Below are 21,017 nucleotides of genomic sequence, written 5' to 3'. Positions count from 1 at the left end.
TCAAAGAATTCCAACAGATTTGTCAAGCATGATTTTCCCTTCATAAATCCATGCTGACTCTGACTGGTCCTGCCACTGCTTTCCAAATGTTCCGCAATAAAGTCCTTGATAATGGATTCAAGAATTTCCCCCACTAACGATATTAGGCTTACTGGTCTACAATTCCCTGCTTTCTCTCTACCTCCCTTTTTGAATATTGGAGTGGCGTGAGCTACCCTCCAATCTGCAACAGCCCTCCACCTCATCCACTACTCCACCCCTAGCGATCAGTGCTGGGTCCTCTGTTATTTGTGATTTTTATAAATGACTTGGAGGAGTGGGCTGAAATTTGGGTCAGTAAATTTGCTGGTGACACCAAGATTGGTGGAGTAGTGGATGAGGTGGAGGGCTGTTGTAGGCTGCAAAGAGACATTGATAGGATGTAGAGCTGGGCCGAAAAATGGCAGATGGAGTTTAACCCTGGTGAGGTGATTCATTTTGGTAGGACAAATTTGAATGCGGATTACAGGGTCAACGGCAGGGTTCTGAGGAATGTGGAGGAACAGAGAGATCTTGGGGTTCATGTCCACAGATCTTTGAAGGTTGCCACTCAAGTGGATAGAGCTGTGAACAAGGGCTATGTATTAGTGTTTATTAACAGGGGGCTTGAGTTTAAGAGACGTGGGGTTATGCCGCAAATGTACAGGACCCTGGTGAGACCACATTTGGAGTAGTGTGTGCAGTTCTGGTCACCTCATTATAGGAAGGATGTGGAAGCATTGGAAAGGGTGCAACGGAGATTTACCAGGAGGCTATCTGGATTGGAGGGTAGGATTTATGAGGAAAGGTTGAGGGAGCTAGGGCTTTTCTCATTGGAGCGAAGGAGGATGAGAGGCGACTTAATAGAGGTTTATAAGATGATGAAGGGGATAGATAGAGTGGACGTTCAGAGACTATTTCCTCGGGTGAATGTAGCTGTTACAAGGGGGCATAACTATAAGGTTCAGGGTGGGAGATATAGGAGGGATGTCCCAGGTAGGTTCTTTACTCAGAGAGCGGTTAGGGTGTGGAATGGACTGCCTGCTGTGATAGTGGAGTCGGACACTTTAGGAACTTTCAAGCGGTTATTGGATAGGCACATGGAGCACACCAGAATGAAATGGAGTGGGATAGCTTGATCTTGGTGTCATCAGCAAATTTACTGGCCCAACTTTCAGCCCCTTCCTCCAAGTCATTTATAAAAATCACAAATAGCAGAGAATCCAGCACTGATCCCTGTGGTACACCACAGGCAACTTGTCTCCAGTCTAACAATTTTCCATCCACCACCACCCTCTGTCTTCTATGTGATAGCCAGTTACTTATCCAATTGACCAAATTTCCCTCTATCCCACACCTCCTTACTTTCTTCATGAGCCGACCATGGTGAACCTTATCAAACACCTTACTGAAATCCATGTATACGACATCAACTGATCTACCTTCATCTACACACTTAGGTACCTCATCAAAGAATTCAATCAAATTTGTGAGGCAAGACTTACCCTCCACGAATCCATGTTGACTATCCCAGATTAAGCGGCATCTTTCCAAATGGTCATTAATCCTATCCCTCAGGACACTTTCCATTAACTTACCGACCACCGAAGTAAGACTAACCAGCCTATAATTACTAGGGTCATTCCAATTCCCTTTCTTGAACAGAGGAACAACATTCGCCACTCTCCAGTCCTCAGGCACTATCCCCGTGGACAGTGAGGACCCAAAGATCAAAGCCAAAGGCTCTGCAATCTCCTCCCAAAGAATCCTAGGATATATCCCCTCCCATCTGGCCCAGGGAACTGGTCAACCCTCAGGTTTTTCAAAATCGCTAATACATCTTCTCTCAGAACATCTACCCCCTCCAGCCTACCCACCTGTATCTCTCACTCATCCGCAAAAACATAGCCCTTCTCCTCGGTGAACACTGAAGAAAAGTATTCATTCAACGCCTCTCCTATCTCTTCTGACTCCATGCACAAGTTCCCACTACTGTCCTTGATCGGCCCTAACCTCATCCTGGTCATTCTTTTATTTCTCACATAGGAGTAAAAAGCCTTGGGGTTTTCCTTGATGCGACCCCTCCTAGCTCTCCCGAGCCCTTTAAGCTCATTCCTTGATACCTTGTAACCCTCAAGCGACCCAACTGAACCTTGTTTTCTCATACTTACGTACGCTTCCTTTTCCCTCTTGACGAGACATTCAATCTCTTTTGTGAACCATGGTTCTCTCACACGGCCATTTCCTCCGTGCCTGACAGGGACATACCCATCAAGGACACGCAGTATTTGTTCCTTGAACAACCTCCACTTTTCATTTGTGCCTTTCCCTGATAGTTTGTTTCCATCTCATGCTCCCTAATTCTTGCCTAATCGCATCATAATTACCCCTCCCCCAATTATAAACCTTGCCCTGCCGTATGGCCCTATCCCTCTCCATTGCAATAGTGAAAGACACCGAATTGTGGTCACTATCTCCAAAGAGCTATCCCACAAACAAATCTAACTCTTGGCCCGGTCCATTACCCAGTACCAAATCCCATGTGGCCACACCTCTTGTTGGCCTATCCACATATTGCGTCAGGAAACCCTCCTGCACACATTTACAGAAAACTGCCCCATCCAAACTGTTTGGCCTATAGAGGTTCCAATCAATATTTGGAAAGTTAAAGTCGCCCATGACAACTACCCCGAGACCTCCACAGCTATCCATAATCTGATTTGCAATTTCTTCCTCCACATCTCTATTACTATTTGGGCGCCTATAGAAAACTGCTAACAATGTGATCACTCCTTTCCTATTTTAACTTCAGCCCATATTACCTCAGTAGGCAGATCCCCCTCGAACTGCCTTTCTGCAACCGTTAAACGATCCTTGATTAACAATGCTACTCCTCCACCTCTTTTACCACCTACTCTTACTGAAACATCTATACCCCGGAACTTCCAACAACCATTCCTGTCTCCGTTCTAACCATGTATCCATAATGGCCACAACATCGTAGTACCAAGTACCAATCCATGCTTCACGTTAGAACATAGAACAGTACAGCACAGAAAAGGCCCTTCGGCCCTCGATGTTGTGCCGAGCCATGATCACCCTACTCAAACCCACCCTATACCCGCAACCCAACAACCCACCCCCCCCCCCCCCCCCCCCTAACCTTTACTTTTTTTTTTAGGACACCACGGGCAATTTAGCATGGCCAATCCACCTAACCCGCACATCTTTGGACGTTCACCGACCTTATTCCGGATGCTCCTTGCATTAAAGTAGACAGACTTCAACCCACCTTCATGCCTGCCAGTACACTCCTGCAACCTTGATACCCTCCTCAGTACCTCACTACTCTCAACACTGGCTTCTGGACTACAGCTCATTTTCCCACCCCCCTGACAAATTAGTTTAACCCCCCCGAAGAGCCGTAGCAAATTTTCCTCCCAGGATATTGGTGCCCCTCTGGTTCAGGTGCAAACCGTCCTGTTTGTACAGGTCCCACCTTTCCAAGAAGGTGCTCCAATTATCCACGTAACTGAAACCCTCCCTCCTACACCATCCCTGCAGCTATGTGTTTATCTGCACTTGTCCTGATCCTCAACTTGCTAGCACGTGGCACCGGCAACAAACCAGAGATGACAACATGGTTTGTCCTGGCTCTCAGCTTCCACCCTAGCTCCCTAAATTCCTGTTTTAAATCCCCGTCCCTACTCTTACCTAAGTTGTTGGTACCGATGTGTACCAAGACTTGTCTGTTCCCCTGCAAGGATTCTGAAAACACAGTCCGAGACGTCACGGACCCTGGCACCCGGGAGACAACATACCATCCGTGAGTCTCTTTCGTTGCCACAGAACCGTCTATCTGCCCCTCTAACTACCGAGTCCCCAATAACTATTGCTCTCCCCCCTTCCCTTCTGAGCCACAGGGATGTATCATTTCTGGAGATCCGGTCACCATGGCTTACCCCCGGTAAGTGTCTCCCCCCCCCCAGTATCCAAAGCGGTATACTTGTTACTAAGGGGAACGACTACAGGGGATCCCTGCACTGACTGCGCCCTCCCAGTCACCCATCCATCTTCATTCTTCGGAGTAACTACATACCTGAAGCTACTATCTATGACCACCTCTGCCTCCCGAATGATCTGAAGTTCATCCAGCTCGAGCTCCAGTTCCCTGACGTGGTTTAGGAGCTGGAGATGGGTGCACTTCCCACACTCACAGGTGAAATCAGCAGGGACACTGACACTGATCCCTCACCGTAAACATTCTGCAGGAGGAACATTGCACTGCCTTCCCTCCTAGATAACTTGCGGTAAAAACAAGAAGGGCTTACCTGATATTCACTCACCCCTTAGGTTAGAGGAGGTGGAAAGTGGGGGACACAAGTGTAGTGTCTCAGGTTTAGCAACCACCCAACTTAAATACAGGTATTACTTGTGAAGTGTTGCATGTATAGGCCATGATATTACTGAATGTCTGAGGACTTCATGGGCCAAATGGCCTACTCCCATTCCTTTTTAAATAATTTTACTTTTTTTTTTATAAATTTAGATTACCCAATCATTTTTCCAATTAAGGGGCAATTTAGCATGGCCAATCCACCTACTCTGCACATTTTTGGGTTGTGGGGGCGAAACCCACGCAGACACGGGGAGAATGTGCAAACTCCACACGGACAGTGACCCAGAGCCGGGATCGAACCTGTTAAATAATTTTACTTATGATAGTTGTGAATAATCTCACATTGTACTCAACTTATTGCCAGCCCATTTAACCTAACTTATATCCCTTTGTAGACTTTCACACCCTCCTCAAATCCCAATGTAAAACATCTATGTCAGAAAAATAGTAGCCGAGGCCCCTTGACTAACCTTGTGGCACACGATTAGCAACAACTGTGCTCTGCTATATTTTCTGTTATTTATGCTTTCATGGAACGTGGGTAATAACATTTTCTGCCCATGCCCAATTACCCGAGGAGATAGCCTTTGAATCGCCACAATTTGTGCTGTTAGGAAGGGAATTCCATCCAGAATTTTGGCTCAGCAGCAGTGAAGGAAAATTTATATAGTTCAAATTTAAAATGGTGTGTGGGTTGATCAAGAAAAACATTTGCTGCCATTGTCCTTCTGGGTGGTAGAGGGGGCGGGTTTGGAAGGTGCCATCAAAGAGCCTTGGAGTTGCATCTTGTATAATGGAAGACACTGCTGCAACTGTGCATCAGTGGCTGGAGTGGAAGGTGAAGGAGGGGTGGTACCAATCAAGAGAGCTGCTTTGTCTTGAACGGTGTCAAGCTTGAGTGTAGCTGCTGCAACACAAATCCGGGCAAGTGGAGAGTATTCCATCACGTTCCAGGCTTGTATTTTGTTGATTGTGGATAGGCTTTGTGCAGTCAGGAGAGCTACTTGTTGCTGAATTCCCAGCCTCTGTTCTGTGTTCATATGGCTGGTCCAGCTCAGTTTCTCGTCAATGACTGTCCCCTGGATGATAGTGGAGGATTCAGCAATTGTAATACCATTAACTGAAGGGGAGATGGTCAAGATTCTCTCTTGTTGGGAGATGGTCAATGTCTACAACTTGTCATTTGCTACTTAACAGTCCAAGCTTGAATATTGTCCAGGTCTTGCTGCATATACACATGGTCTTCTTCAGTATCTGAGTAGTCGCAAATCTTGAATATTGCACAATCATCAACGACATCCCCACTTCTGAATGGTGGATAGAAGATTGTTGATGAGCAGCTGAAAATGGCTGGGCTGAGGATCTAGTCCTGAGGAACTGTGGCATCCATGTCTGGGACTGTGGTGATGGACTTCCAATAACCACAACTATCATGTTAGTGCTAGGAATAACTTGATGCAGTGGAGAGCTTTCCACGTTTCTCACTGACTTCAGGGTATCTAGGACTTCTTCATACCAGTGTACTTGTGCCAAGGGCAATATGTCCTTCCTGAGGTGATGCACAAAACTGCACAGTCTAATTTGTACCATAACCAAGTCTTTATGTAGCTGTAGCATAACCGTTGCTTTAAATTAATTTATGGGATGTGGGTGTTGCTGGCCAGGCTAGTATTAACTGCCAATCCTTAGATGCCCTTGTGAATGCGGTGAGCTGCCTTCTTGAACCTCTGTAGTCCATGTGGTGTCGGTATCTCCAGTGCTGTCAGGGAGTTCCAGCATTTTGTTCCTGTCCATGACATTTTAAAAACTTATGTTCATGGACCTCATCTATTCAGGACTAAAAATTTCAAAACTGGGTGGCCTCCAAATGGTGAACACCCAGAAACAGCCATCACAAGGAAATCCAGTTTTACAGATTCACTTTATCTTTCAGAAACATTTGTATGCCGCTATCTGCACTGCCTGTGTTTGTGCCAGCAACAAACTGGATGAAGCTTTCTATCTCGAAGTCCTTAGCAAATAGTGAATAGATGAGACACCGCAGCACATTCTTGCGAAACCTGCCTGGTTAAATGTACCTGCCTATTATCACCTTGTTATTTATTTGTCAGAAGTTCAAATGGGAATAAAACACAAGCATACAAAATGTACAAATCTAGATAATGAGGGAAAAGATACTCCACAGTGATTGTCCTGAAACATTTAACTGTTGCCTGAGCCGAGTGCTTCCAGATATTTTGTTTTTATGTTAAAACGTTCCAAGTTTTTAACACATTCTAGAAGTCTTCTAAACAGGTCTAGAGGGGCAATTTGGATGTTTATTTATGGGATACACCAAGAGAAGGAAACCCCTACAGATATTTAATGCAAAGTTAAAATCAGAAGAAATATCATATATGAAGATTTCTGGAAACTTTTCATTTTTATACACTTAGCAGGCAAAATGGTAGTGTGTTAGGCACAGGAAGCTGAAAGCAAGAAATTATGTACTGGAGAAATGTAGAAGTGCCATCCAGTACAGAACATCAAAAAAGAAAGTGAACCATTAGAGAAGCACTGAAAAAACAGGTTCGAGACATCAAGTGTCATAATGTGAGAGCAGAACCGGAACACAGAGGAATTGACATAGAGAAGTACATACAGTTGTTGGCCTTGGTGAATATCCATATTTAAACTTGTGAAAAAAATACTTTTTGCTGAGCTGTACCAAAATAGGCCCAAAGAACTTGAAGATTCCAGATTATCACTATCTCAGACAAGTCCTTTTTAAATCTATTCTTCTCTATATACCATAAACAGCTCTGTGAGCCAATGCATTGTAAAACTACTATATCAATGTGTAATTCATGAAAAAATTAGCTTTTTAAAAATTTATTCCTTTATAAGTGCCCATAAACGCAAAGCCATCAAATAACATGTATAATTTTTATCCAGAAATAAAATGAAATGTTTATGTTTGAAATGTAGTTTATATCTAGACTGGGATTTGCTGGGTTACCTTGAAAGAATCAAAAATTACAAGAGTAGTTAAAATTAAAAATCAGTGTTATTAGGAACAATGAAGAATGTCAATGTGGATGACTAAATAATCAGCTTTTTACTGCACATTTCCACGAATAGTATCTTAATCTTCTTGTGTTACTATAGAGTGAATAAATACAATGAAGGCATCTTGCCTAATCACCAACCTGCCCATCGCCAGAATCCTCCTCCAGACCATCATCAGTTCCATCATCTTCGGCTCTTCGACCTACCCCCAAGAATATAAAAAAGCTTCAAGATTTGAATTACACAAAGGGATACATATATACACAGATCTTAGAAAATAGAAAATGAAAATAGAACATAGAATGCAGAAGGAGGCCATTCGGCACATTGAGTCTTCACCGACCCACTTAAGCCCCCACTTCCCCCTATCCCCGTAACCCAATAACCCCTCCTAACCTTTTTGGTCACTAAGGGCAATTTATCATGGCCATTCCACCTAACCTGCACGTCTTTGGACTGTGGAAGGAAACCGGAGCATCCAGAGGAAAACCACACAGGCACAGGGAGAAGGTGGAGACTCCGCACAGACAGTGACCCAACGGGAATAGAACCTGGGACCCTGACACTGTGAAGCCACAATCTTGTTTAAGATTATTCATGAACTAGTGTAACCAAAATTACAGAAACATGCACAAAATGTTTAATATTAGCAACTTAGAATTGTTAGTTCAGGAGTCCATTCACCGATCAAGTCTGCACTGACCCTCTGAAAGAGCACCCTACCTGGGCCCGCTCCCCCACCCAGTCCCCGTAATCCCACCTAACCTAAACACTAAGGGGCAATTTAACATGGCTGATCCACCTAACCTACACATCTTTGGACTGGGAGGAAACCCCTGCATATACAGGAGAAAGTGCAAACTCCATACCAACACAGTAAGAAGTCTTACAACACCAGGTTAAAGTCCAACAGGTTTGAATCAAACCTGTTGGACTTTAACCTGGTGTTGTAAGACTTCTTACTGTGCTCACCCCAGTCCAACGCCGGCATCTCCACATCATCCATACCAACAGCCACCCAAAGACAGTACTGAACCCAGGTTCCTGATGTCATGAGGCAGCAGTTCTAACCACTCCTGCCACCCCATTAGTTCAAGGTGATTCGGAAAGGACAGCTGGTCAGTGTGGGGTGTTCTACTTAGAGGATATATGCTATGCACATTGCTACACAAACTACCTTTTCCTGTCCGCTTTGATATTTTCCGTCCTGGAGTGTCTGCCGCAATCGGAATTTCATCAGGATTTCCTCCTTCCTCTTCCACTGCCTGAAGGGAGAGACCACAAATATTATTAGGCGAAAAGGGTAGATTACCTGCATTTATAACACTATTTTTTGGAAATGTGCTAAATACTTAAAAGGGTAAACATCTCAATGATGAGTTAAAATAATTAATGCAATTGAAAAGTTTATTCAAATTGTAAACCGAGAAATTCCGCTGAAATGTAGAACTCAAATGGAGGAATTGGATACCAACAAGGACTTCTGAACCCATGATTTTCCACACCCTCTCCATTCCACAATGGCAGAACCTGACAACCATACCCCTACATGCTTCAATGTTCTTGCTGCATTCCAATTTCTAGTTCAAATATTACCTTGTTAACTAACTTACTCTCTGCTTGCTGATATTCACCAAACCTCTTGTAAATCACCTTTAGATAATCTATTTTGTGTAAACTGTTATATAGCACAAGTTATTCCTGAATCCAACACACTCCCATCATGGAGAATTGCTGAGCTATTTTCTTAATAAGCAACTTTAAGAAAAATGATTGCCACTGTAAGGGAAAAGACTGAAATTCTATGGTGTGGCTGAAAAATAACTGCTCTACTGGGGGGAAAATTGCAGCATTAATTGCTGTAATGGAGATATTTTAGACTAAATAGCACTCACTGCAACCTCATTTTGCTCATGTTCTATGGGTTGTAATTTGAGTTGGTGTACCATACAACATTTCTTCCTAATTAGCCAGTTTTATCCTCTTCAATTTACAAAAACTTTCAAATTGTAATTTCAAACTCGTTGGAAGCACTGGAATTGTTAATACAATAAACTATTAATCTAAGTGTTTTTATCTCTGACACGGATATATTCCTCACACTTTACTGGGGCTATCAATTTTGACTTCTGCAGTGAACACGAGACACTGCATTTACCATCTCTTTCTACTCTTAAGAATTTCAATTGACGCTATTAGAAAGAACATACAGTTTAAAATCGCAAATGGCATTTAATTAATTATGGTCCTTCTGGGGTGCGTTAATTATTCTCAAGGAGATTGTATTTCGCTAACCAGGTTAGGGCTCTGCAACAAGGATATAAATCGGTCGCAGAAAACACGTGGCACTAATAGGACAAAAGGAAACCCAGAGAAATGTTTGCAGCAAATTGGCGCTAAAGGTGAAGAGGATACAAAGTCAATACGGATTTCAAACAGTCAAACGAAAATTCCTCGACGGATTTCGGAGTAAAGATGTGTACTGGAGTAACGGCCGCTCGTCGCCATTTTTGCTGCTGAAGGGCTGATCTAATACAAGAGCGTTTGTCTGGAGGGAGAACGGGAATTAAATAAGGAAACAGAGTTACATCAGGAATTAAATAAGGAAACAGAGTTACATCAGGAATTGGATAAATACGGAGAGGAAGGTAAGGGCGGCAGCGGGGACAACCAAACTGATTGTCGAGGATGTGCAGCCTCCCTCGACGGAGCAGAGGCCTCGCTCCGGGCCTCAATGTTAGAGCCTGGGGCCCGCGGTGCTGCCCAGGCCTCAGGTCTGGCGCTTTGCTATGGCCGCCGAGGCCGCCCCCACCTTGCGGAGCCGCTCCACCAGGACGCTCTTGTTGCCGTTCGTGTCGAGGTTCCTCTTCTTCAGCTGCGCTTTCAGATCCACCACCCGCAGTTCGGTGATACTGCGCAACTCTTCCGCCGCCGTCTGCTCCACAGCCTCGCTCTCCGCCGCCATCACCGCGATCCGACCACCAGGGATGAAGTGGACAAAATGGCGCCGCCTGCTCGGAGGAGGAAAACCGACGTCACGGACTGCGCGTGCGCGAGGTGGATTTGTTTGGGGGGGGGAGAGAGAGAGATGCGCCTGCGCGTCATATCCTATCCAAGCAGCCAATGAGTGGAGTTGCAACATTCAAAGGATTACAGATCAACCTGGAAATATTACATCACATTAAACAAGACCGTTTATATATATTTTTTTTAATTTAGAGGACCCAATTGTTTGTTTCAAATAGGGAGCAATTTAGCATCGCCAGTTCACCTATTGGTCCTGCAAAGAGTGGCCTATCCACTTACCCTGCACATTTTTTGGGTTGTGGACAGGATCGAAGCCAGGTCCTCGGCGGCGTGAGGCAGCTTGCTAACCACTGCGCCACCGTGCTGCCAGTGGACAGTTTTTATATTTATAAAGCTCCTGTAACTTCGAAACAACGGGTGGCACAATGGTGTTGCCGCCTCCCGGCAACGGGCAGCCGGGTTCGATCCCGGAGTTCATGTGGCGTTTACACATTCTCCCCGTGTCTGTGTGGATCTCATCCCCACAACCCAAAGATGTGCAGGGTAGGTGGATTGGCACTCTTTAGAGGTTAACCAAATATAAGAAATTATGTGGAGTTGCTGGTGTTGGACTGGGGTGAGCACAGTAAGAAGTCTTACAACACCAGGTTAAAGTCCAACAGGTTTGTTTCAAACACTAGCTTTCGGAGCACTGCTCCTTCCTCAGGTGAATGAAGGAGGAAGGAGCAGTACTCCAAAAGCTAGTGATTCGAAACAAACCTGTTGAAATATAACAAAGGAAACAAACTTGGGGACAAAGCAAAAAGGGCCGCTCCTGATAAGGGTACTGCCCAAACGAAACAAGAGATCAATGGAAACTTAAAAACACCAAATGAGTGTGCAATTAAAGGGGTCAATAAAGCCCTCCGACCCCTACGGTGCCCAGCGATGATGACCGTAGACACCATGTGCTTCCTTTCAAGGGACACCCAGCTGCAAAAGTAGCCGCTGAAGAGGGGTAGACAGTCTGGTCGCTCAACTCCCTCAGTGGCCCGCTGCCTGGACCTACAAATGGTGCTTTTCACAAGGTTCACAAGGAGGTCCTCAACCTTCTCTGCCCCTCTCCACACCGGGTGCCCATACAGGAGCAAGGGGCTGGAGTGCAAACAAAACTTCAGCAATAGATTTGTCTGAAAACTAAAAAGGGGGTGCAGCCTATAACATGTAACATAGACATGGTCCACAGACTCCAAGGCCGCAAAAATGGCAGGCTTCTCGGGAATCCGTGAACCGGTGCAATCAGTGATTGTATGGCACTGCTGCTTGCAACACCCTCCACCCCAGGTCCCTAAGATTGAGGGGGAGAACTCCTCCATCGAGAGACCTCCAGTGGGGACCTCTGCTGCCGGACGGCAACCAGTCACTCCATGGTGTGCCCAGGCAACCGGAGAGGGTAAGGAGGTGAAGGGTGTGCAGCAGCAGCCCGTACAGGAAACCTCTTTGCACAGTGCGAAAAGGCACGGAGGGCATTTCCGCGAGGCAGCTAGGATTGTGGGCCACCAGCCCCCCGAGGGAGGTTTCAGTGCCTCGGACCAATGTGGAATTCCGTGCGAGCCGGGATACCACCGCAAACGTACGCATCCTCCAGGCCACGAGTGCTATCGGGTCTGAGCACGGCTGTTTTGAGGTCTCGGATGGCATTGACCGTGAGTTAGACATTCTCCGCCGTGGTTGCTCTAACCCGTGGGGTGTCATCCAGCCCACTTCTCCGCCACTCAGGACATCTCCGATCCTGGTCACCCCAGCAGTCACAGCTCACTCCTCTGCCAGCCACTTGAAATGGTATTGGTGGAGGTGCGGATTCCAGAGTAGCGGCTCCCAGACGACAGCCACTACTCCCGACGGGTGGGGCAGCTGTGGCGTGAGGAAACCATGCGCCAGACTTTTGAGAAGGTTCTGGTAAAAGATGGGTAGTGTCTGTAGAGGATGACAAAGACCCTGCATGTCTATGAACAGGAGCTGCATGTCATAATTCAGGCCGTCTACCTGGCAGAAGAAATGCATCGCCAGGGCACACCATTGTGGAGGAGGCTCAATGTAAAGGTATCGCTGCAGGGCCTGGGTGCGAAGGCATACCAGCCCCTGGCCGCCTTCCCTAAGCAGGAGACTCGGAACCTCATCAGTGACCCAGTCTCTTGTCCCAGAAGAACTCTACAAGCATTCTCTGGATCTTCTTGACAAAGTCGGAGGGAGGGGGTCAAAGTGACCAGCCAGTACCACAATATGGAGGCTATCAGCTGGTTTCTGATGAGAACTTGGCCCCTGTAAGACAGCATTAGGAGCAGTCCTGTCCGGCAGCTGTAGTGAGCGGTGACCTTGGCCTCAGCCGGGCTGGACTCCCAAGTAGAGGACGCTCCAGGTGAAAGGGCTGAGCTCCTCTGGTTGGAGATCCATAGCCCAGACCGACCAGAAGTCAGGAACACTTGGCCCAGTTGATCCTGGAAGAGGAGGCAGCCGATAGCCTGGCAGACTCTCCTCCTCAGCAGGATCGGTGAACATGAGGTGCATGTCATCAGTGTAAGCTGAGAGGACCAACTCAATGCCCGGGCCGCCCAGAAACAGCCCCATCCACTACCTCCGCAGGTGGCATAGGAAAGGCTCCACGCAAATAGAATTGAGTTGGCCAGACTAGGAGCAGCCCTGAGGCACTCCTCTCCCAAAGCAAAGGGACGCCACCAGGGACATATTAACCTTAATGAGAACTTTGCGGCAGTGTACAGATGTCGGATCCGGGCAACGACATGTGTCCCGAACCCGAATACTTGCAGATCCACCAGGTTGAACATCTTCTCCTGATCAAGGGTCAGGAAGGTGCTTGACCAGCCCTCTGGGAATGATGGACCAGGTCCCAGATCACCTGGATGTTGTCGTGGATTGTGTGGCCCGGGACTGTGCAGAACTGGTCAGGGTGGATCATGTGGTCCAGCACGGTGCCAAGGCTCAAGCACGTCACCTTGTTGAAGATCTTGTAGTCCATGCTGAGGAGGGAGATTAGATTTTAAGGTGGCGGAGATTCCCCCCTCTTTGACAGCAGGTGGCCCTGCGCCATGAGAGGGGCATCTCCCCGGTCACGATACTTTCCCCCAGGACACCCTATCCACCTTAGCCGCTCCCCAGAATGCCCTGAAAACTCCAATGTCAGTCTATCCAGCCCAGGGGTTTTGCAGGCTGTCGAGGGCGCAGGTCAGCTCCTCCAGTTTTGTTGGCCCATCAAACCTCCTGATGACCTCCAGGCCAACCTGCAGTAGGTCTTCCCACAAAACACTGCAATGATTCTCGCTGGACAGATCCGGGGAGGAAAGCCATAGAAGCTTCGGATTTGGGCCCTAACCTCCAGATCTGAGACAAGGGATCCATCATCGACCAGCAGCATAAGGAGCTCTGACAGACCACGTGCCTTTTTTCCAGCCAGTAGAAGGGGAGCTGTGATCCATGTCCGATAGGATCTGGATCCATGACCTTATGTACATGCCGTGGGACCCGGCAAGTTGCAGGTCCCGCAGTGCGCCCTTCCTCTCTCATTACACCAGCCACAGGACCGGGCCATCATTGGGCTGACTGAGACGTCAAGGGTGAAGCATCTCCTTCTCCAACTCCTCAACCCTGGATTTCCCCCTCTTTGTCAGCCGCCTTGCATACTCCTGGCAGAATCTACACACGTGAGTCTTTCCCATGTCCCACCATAGCCTCAAGGCTTCCTTCTCCATATGGTCCAGAAGCGACAAATGGAGCTCAGGAAGAGCTTATCCTCCAGCAGCAGGTTGTCAAAGTGCCAGTATGCGGATCGTGACTGAGCGCAAGACAGGACGAGCACCGCCCACACCAGGCGGTGGTCCCAGCACGGCCCCGCTTCTCTCTCTCTCTCTCTCTCTCTCTCTCTCTCTCTCAACACATAACTATACAATTTATATTCACCCCCCCTCCCACCGGCGACGGACAACTCCTCAAACATGGCCACGTACATCCCCCACCTTGCCTTGAAGTCTTCGTACTTGACCTTTTCTAGCTGAAGAAAGTCATACAAGTCCCCCAGCCTGGCCGCTACCTCCAGTGGCGTTGCTGACCGCTACTCAACAGAAATCTTCGCCGGGCAATCCGAGGCGAAGGCCACAATGTTGGCCTCCCTTCCCTCCATCAGCTCCGGCTTCTCCGATATCCTGAATATTGTCACCAAAGGGTCCGGCTCAACCTCCCCCACTATCCTTGTTCGCACCCAGAATCTCTCCAACTTTTCGCAGCTCCAGCGTGATTCACTGGTCCCTGCCCACACTTCTCACAATGTCTGCTGTTCCCTGAAAGAACCAACGCATTCTTGCCTGCGTCATATGTACCCTGTGTACAACCTTGAACTGTATCAGGCACATCCTTGTGAAAGAGGAGGTCACACTGGGCTAAATCGCTGGCTTTTAAAGCAGACCAAGGCAGGCCAGCAGCACGGTTCAATTCCCGTACCAACCTCTCCAACAGGCGCTGGAATGTGGCGACTAGGGGCTTTTCACAGTAACTTCATTGAAGCCTACTCGTGACAATAAGCGATTTTCATTTTCATTTACCCTATGTAACGCCTCACTCCATACTCCCCAAATACTTTCCCTATTTGCATGTGCCTTGAATGAGATAATCGCCCCTCGAACCACCACTTTTAGCGCTTCCCAAAATGTGGCACCCGGCACCACCCCATATTGGTTCAATTCTACGTCATCTTAAATCATAGCCCGCACTTTATTGAAAAACCCTCTATCTGCCAACGACCCCGAATCGAGCCTCTACCCAGGCCTCTGCTCCCATCCCGATCTAAGCGGAATCTCCAGCCAGTGGGGCACCTTGTCCGAGATTACTATCCCCACGTATTCTGCCCCCTTCCCCCAACCAAATCCTCCCGACTCACCACAAAAAAGTTGATTCTTGAATACACCCTATCCATGTGAGAAAAAGAAATACTCCTTTCCCCCTGGGTTCTTGAAGCGCCACAGATCAACGTCACCCATCTTTGAGGGTGCCCATGGTGGTGCAGTGGTTAGCACTGCTGCCTCACGATGCCGAGGTCCCAGACTCGATCCCGGCTCTGGGTCACCGTCAGTGTGGAGTTTGCACATTCACCCCGTGTTTGCGAGGTTTTCGCCCCCACAACCAAGATATGCGGGGTACGTGGATTGGCCACGCTAAATTGCCCCTTAATTGGAAAAAATGAATTGGGTATTCTAAATTCATTTTTTTTTTAAATCTTTGGTAGCACAGTGGTTACCACTCTTGCTTCACAGCTTCAGAGTCCCAGGTTCGATTCCTGGCTTGGGTCACTGTCTGTGCGGAATCTGCACGTTCACCTCGTGTCTGCGCTGGTTTCCTCTGGGTGCTACGGTTTTCTCCCATAAGTCCCGAAAGACGTGGGGCGAGATTCTCCGCAAATGCGGAGAATCGTAAAGGCTACCGTGGGACAGGCCGTGACCCACGGCAGCCTTCACGCCCACTTCTGGGGCCGATTCTCCCCCCCGGGCGGGACTAGGAGCGCGGCTCCGTGCGACACGGCGGCGCGGCCTTGATGACGGTCGTCAAGGCCGCACGTCAAGCAGTTGGCGTCTTTTCCCTCAGCCGCCCCGCAAGACGTGGTGGCTTGATCTTGCGGGGCGGCGGAGGGAAAAGAGTGCGTCCGTTACGGACGCACAGCCCACGATCGGTGGGCACCGATCGGGGGCCTATGCCCCCCTTGGCACTCCGAGGTACTGCTGTGCCAATCGGGCCCCCAGATGCCCCAAACGGGCATCTGGCGCCCGTTTCACAACAGCAGCGAGCAGGTGTGTTTGCTGCCGTGTTGAAACGGGTGTGAAGGCTCGGCCCATCGGCCTCGGAGAATCGGCGCTTGCCGTAAAAAACGGCGAGCGGCGATTCGTGCCGTGGGTCGCGCGTCGGGGGGGAGAATAGCGGGAGGGCGTGAAAAATGTCGGGAGGCCCTCCCGCTATTCTCCCACCCGGCGTGGGGGGGCGGTGAATCGCGCCCATGCTGTTCGGTGAGTTGGACATTCTGAATTCTCCCTCAGTGTACCCGAACAGGCGCTGGAATGTGGCGACTAGGGGCTTTTCACAGTAACTTCATTGCAGTGTTTTTTATAAATTAAGAGTACCCAATTATTTTTTTTCCAATTAAGGGGCAATTTAGCGTGGTCAATCCAACTAACCAGCACATCTTTTGGGTTGTGGGGGTGAAACCCACACAGAAAAGGGAAGAATGTGCAAACTCCACACGGACAGTGGCCCAGGGCCAGGATTCGAACCCGGATCCTCAGTTCATTGCAGTGTTAATGTAAGCCTACTTGTGACACTAATAAAGATTATTAGATGAGGAAGGAACTGTATCCACTTTCTTTACCTCTCCACATTATATTGAAATCTACTTTCAATTCAGAAATAATGGGCGCGATTCTCCGACCCCACGCCGGGTGGGAGAATCGCGGGAGTGCCGGGCGAATCACGCCACGCCGCCCTGGCACCCGCACGCGATTCTCCCACACACACACACACCCCCCCCCCCCCCCCCCAAATGGTGTGTCGCGTTTTGCGACAGGCCGCTCGGAGAATCGCGGCTCCGGTTGAGCGGCGATTCTCCGGCCCGGATGGGCCGAGCGGCCTGCTGAACCCGACCGGTTCACACCGGCGCCAACCACACCTGGTTGCTGCCGGCGTGAACAGCGCGCGACCACTGCGTGTGGGGCCTGTGGGGGGCGGAGGGAGAATCGAGTACCGGGGGGTGCTCAGGAGGGGTCTGTCCCGCGATCGGTGCCCACCGATCGTCGGGCCGGCGACTCTGAAAGACGCACTCTTTTCCCTCCGCCGCCCCGCAAGATCAATCCTCCATGTCTTGCGGGGCAGCGGAGGGGAAGACAGCAATCGCGCATGCGCGGGTGACGTCATTCAGGCGCCGCCGGCCGCGTCATTCAGGCGGCGCCGCTTTGATGCAAGCGTCAAGGCCCGGCACCCGAGATTGATGCGCCGCTGCTCCTAGCCCCCCAGGGGGGGGGGGGAGAATAGGGGGCGAGGAGCGGCCTCCGACGCCGGAGTGAAACACTCCGGTTTTCACTCCGGCGTCGGCACATTGTCTCCCTTTGGGAGAATTCCGCCCAATAGCTGTATCTAAAAGCAGTTAACTTTAAAGAATGGGTCCTGAATAAATTACTTCTGGTTTGGAAATTACTGGAAACCCTATCTGAGGCTATGGAGGCACTGGATTATGAGAAGCAATTTATGAAAATTTAGCATGTTCACAATGAACAAAAGATAATGTTGAGAGAGGATATGCTTGATTTTAGCACTGGAAAATGTGGACCATGACCCACTGGAAAATGTGGACCATGACCCACTGGAAAATGTGGACCATGACCCAGTAGACAGTGGATACATCCTGTGCTTGGGACTTTGGACCTATGGGGCTATTCTCCGATTTGGAGACTATGTCCTGATGCCGATATGGGAACGGTGTTCTTTTACGACCGGAAAATTTGGCAAAACTGCTACTGATCCTCTGCCTGGTTGGGGACTAGCAGGGAGGGAGCGTAGAGCACCTGGCACCAGCTGCCGATACGGCCGGAGAATTGCCAGGTCCGTGGTCGTGCATGCGCACAGCGGCGGCCTGCAACATGGCGCTTGGAGTGCGCGGACCTGGCCTGCCAAATAGTGCCCCCCTTTTGCCAGGCTCGCAACTCCCAGACCACCCCACTAGTGCCCCCCGACCCTGCCAAAGACCCCCTGTCCGCAATCGGCTCTCCCCCGACTGTGGCTGTGCTGGACTCAGTCCACAGCCGCCACAGCAAGTTCCCGAAAGAAAATAGCATAAGAGACCCACGCCGTTGGAAACTCTGCCAGTCGGGGACGGAGCATCAGTGGAAGGGTCCTGAACCGTCCATACGGCATGCGGGAGGGGGGTGAAGCATTGCGAAAGCTGGACCGTCCCCGATTTCATCGCAAACGGGGATTCTCCGAGCGATCACCGAACGCAATTTCGGCGTCAGAGGCAGGAGAATCCCGCCCATGGTTCTCATAGCTTTTCATTACTGGCACTTGCCTCACTTTGTGTTTCGGCTTGATGTAGCCTGACTGATAGAAATTGATTAAAGCATCGTTACTCAACAAGTTTCGCTAGGTTGATTTCTGAGATGAATGTATTGTCTTATGAGGAAAAGTTGAGTAGGTTGAACCTATGGGTGCGATTTTCCCCAAAAATTCCTAAATTCACTTGTGGCGGGTTTTTCAGGGAGTTTCCTGGGCCCGCTCTGTTATTCAATTACACTTATTCACTTTTTTGGACCCTGGGGAGATTCTCACCACTTTAGCCCACACTTAAAACATTTTTTGCACTGGGAACTGAACTCAGAGATGGGGCCGCCATTTTGAAAGCGTGCCTCGATCTCCAAGTGAGCTTGTGGGACCCCCGCATTCCCCACCCATGGGCAATGGCACTCCCTAGACGTGGGCACTACATCACACCCCACAAGTCAGGACACCCCGCTATGGGGTCCCTGGGGACCCCTTCTTCAGGCCCCCCCAAACCCCATTACAGTACCTCCACAGGACACCCCGCTATGCGGTCCCTGGGGACCCCCCTTTTTCAGGCCCCCCCAAACCCCCTTACAGTACCCCCACCCTTCCAGGACCACTCCCAGTCACCCCCCAACCTCCTGGAAGTCCCCACTTACCTGCCCTGCACACCCCTACCCTCCTAACCCCCCTCCACCCTCCTTTCATGGGCATGGCCCCCTCGGGTCCTGACCCTTGGTAGTGCCATGCTGGCACTGCTCCAGCCAGCTTGGCAGTGCCACCCAGGTGTTGTGTTCTGTGCACCACGCCACAAACTTCAGCCCAATCCCGACTTTCTCCGGTACCGCCATCAGATAACTCCACTCTGCCCAATCAAGTGCCTTTTCCACATCCAGCTCCGTCTCCCTCTCCTCTGCCAGAGAGAGGACCACATTCAACAACCTGCTCACGTTTGAGAACAACTGTCAACACTTTGCGAACCCTGTCTGGTCCTTCCCGATCACCTTTGGGAGACACCCTTCCAACCTTAACGCCAACACCTTTGCCAGTATCTTGGCATCTGCTTTCGGCAGAGCTATGGGCCTATATGACCAACACTCCACCGGATCCTTGTCCTTCTTTAACAACCGTGAAATGTAGGCCAGCCCCATTGCGGAAGGCACCCCTAACCATCATGTCCTCAAACATTCCCACCATCAATGGCGCCAGCTTGTCTTTAAACTTATTTTAAAAATATATTTACAACATCCAATTCATTTTTTTTCCAATTAAGGGCCAATTTAGTGAGGCCAATCCACCTAACCTGCACATCTTTGCGTTCTGGGGGTGAGACCCACGCAGACACGGGAAAAATGTACAAACTCCGCATGGCCGGTAACCCGGGGCCAGGATCGAACCCGGGTCCTTGGTGGCGTGAGGCAGCAGTGCTAACCACTGTGCTTCCCCCATCCTTAAATGTTTTATAAAATTAGACCGGGAACCCATCTGGCCCCATTACCTTCCCTGCCTGTATCCTCCCAATTGCACCTTAATTTCCGTTCCCCCACCAGCTCCTCCAACCTTGCCCTCTCCGCCTCTCCCAACCTGGAACACTCCAGGCCATCTAGAAACTCCCTCATCTCCCGCTCCTCCTCCTATGGCTCCGACCTATACAGGTCCCTATAAAACTCCTCAAATACTTTATTAATCTGCTCCGGAGCCACTATGTCTTGTCCCGCACCTGAACTATCTCCCTCGCCGTGGCCTCCCTCTGGAGCTGACCTGCCAACATACGCCCTGCCTTCTCCCCATTCTCATAGACTCCTCGCCCTTCTCAGGTGATGCACTGCTTTCCCCGTGAACCACAGGTTGAACCTTGCCTGCAACACCTTCCTCTTTGCCGGATACCCGGGTACGGGTCCCCCATGAACCTCCCATCTACCTCCAAAATCTCTCTATCAGTCATTGGCGTTCCTCCCTGTCCACCTTAGCCTTAAATGAGATTGCCTCCCCCCCCCCTCACCATCGCCTTCAGGGCCTCCCAGACCACCGACTGCGAGACCGCCCTCATTCAGTTGAGCCGCACATACTCCTCATCCACCCCCCCTATCTTGTCACAGAAGCTCCGGTGCGCTAATAACCCAACATCCATTCTCCACCCCAGCCTCTGGGTTGCCTCTTTCCCAAAAGCACATCCATACAATGCGAGCGTGATCTGAAATCACAACTGAGTACTCCGGCCTCTTAACCCCAACTAACAGCGCCTTTCTCACCACAAAGAAGTCAATCTTAGAACACACCTTGTGCACCGGGGAGAAAAAATAATATTCTCGATCCCCTGGATGTAAAAACCTCCACGGGGCCACTCCTCCCATCTCCCTTATGAGCTGGTCAGCGAACGCAGCTGGGATCTGTCCACCTTCGGTTCCAACACCGTACCTGTGCCCCGCTACTATCAGCACATGGATATCCAAACCTTGAA

The 21,017-nt window shown here is 49.5% G+C and overlaps 1 protein-coding gene across 4 annotated transcripts in view; it reads right to left on the bottom strand.

Annotated features, from left to right (window-relative positions):
- The window catches only part of safb (scaffold attachment factor B), a 102,384-nt gene extending 91,874 nt beyond the window's left edge, over positions 1-10,510 (bottom strand). For all 4 annotated transcript variants that reach the window (XM_038777311.1, XM_038777310.1, XM_038777312.1 and 1 more), the window contains exons 1-3: positions 10,278-10,510; positions 8,643-8,730; positions 7,606-7,667 (exon numbers count right to left, since the gene is read on the bottom strand). In XM_038777311.1, the coding sequence (XP_038633239.1) occupies positions 7,606-7,667; positions 8,643-8,730; positions 10,278-10,430 (303 nt within the window). In that variant the 5' untranslated portion in view covers positions 10,431-10,510. The remainder of the gene's footprint in view (positions 1-7,605; positions 7,668-8,642; positions 8,731-10,277) is intronic.
- Between the last annotated feature and the right edge of the window lie 10,507 nt (positions 10,511-21,017).

Source organism: Scyliorhinus canicula, chromosome 18 (genome assembly GCF_902713615.1).
Source record: "Scyliorhinus canicula chromosome 18, sScyCan1.1, whole genome shotgun sequence".
NCBI lineage: Eukaryota > Metazoa > Chordata > Chondrichthyes > Carcharhiniformes > Scyliorhinidae > Scyliorhinus > Scyliorhinus canicula.
Note: the sequence above shows the minus strand (reverse complement) of the source record. Positions and strands in the feature narration are given on the sequence as shown.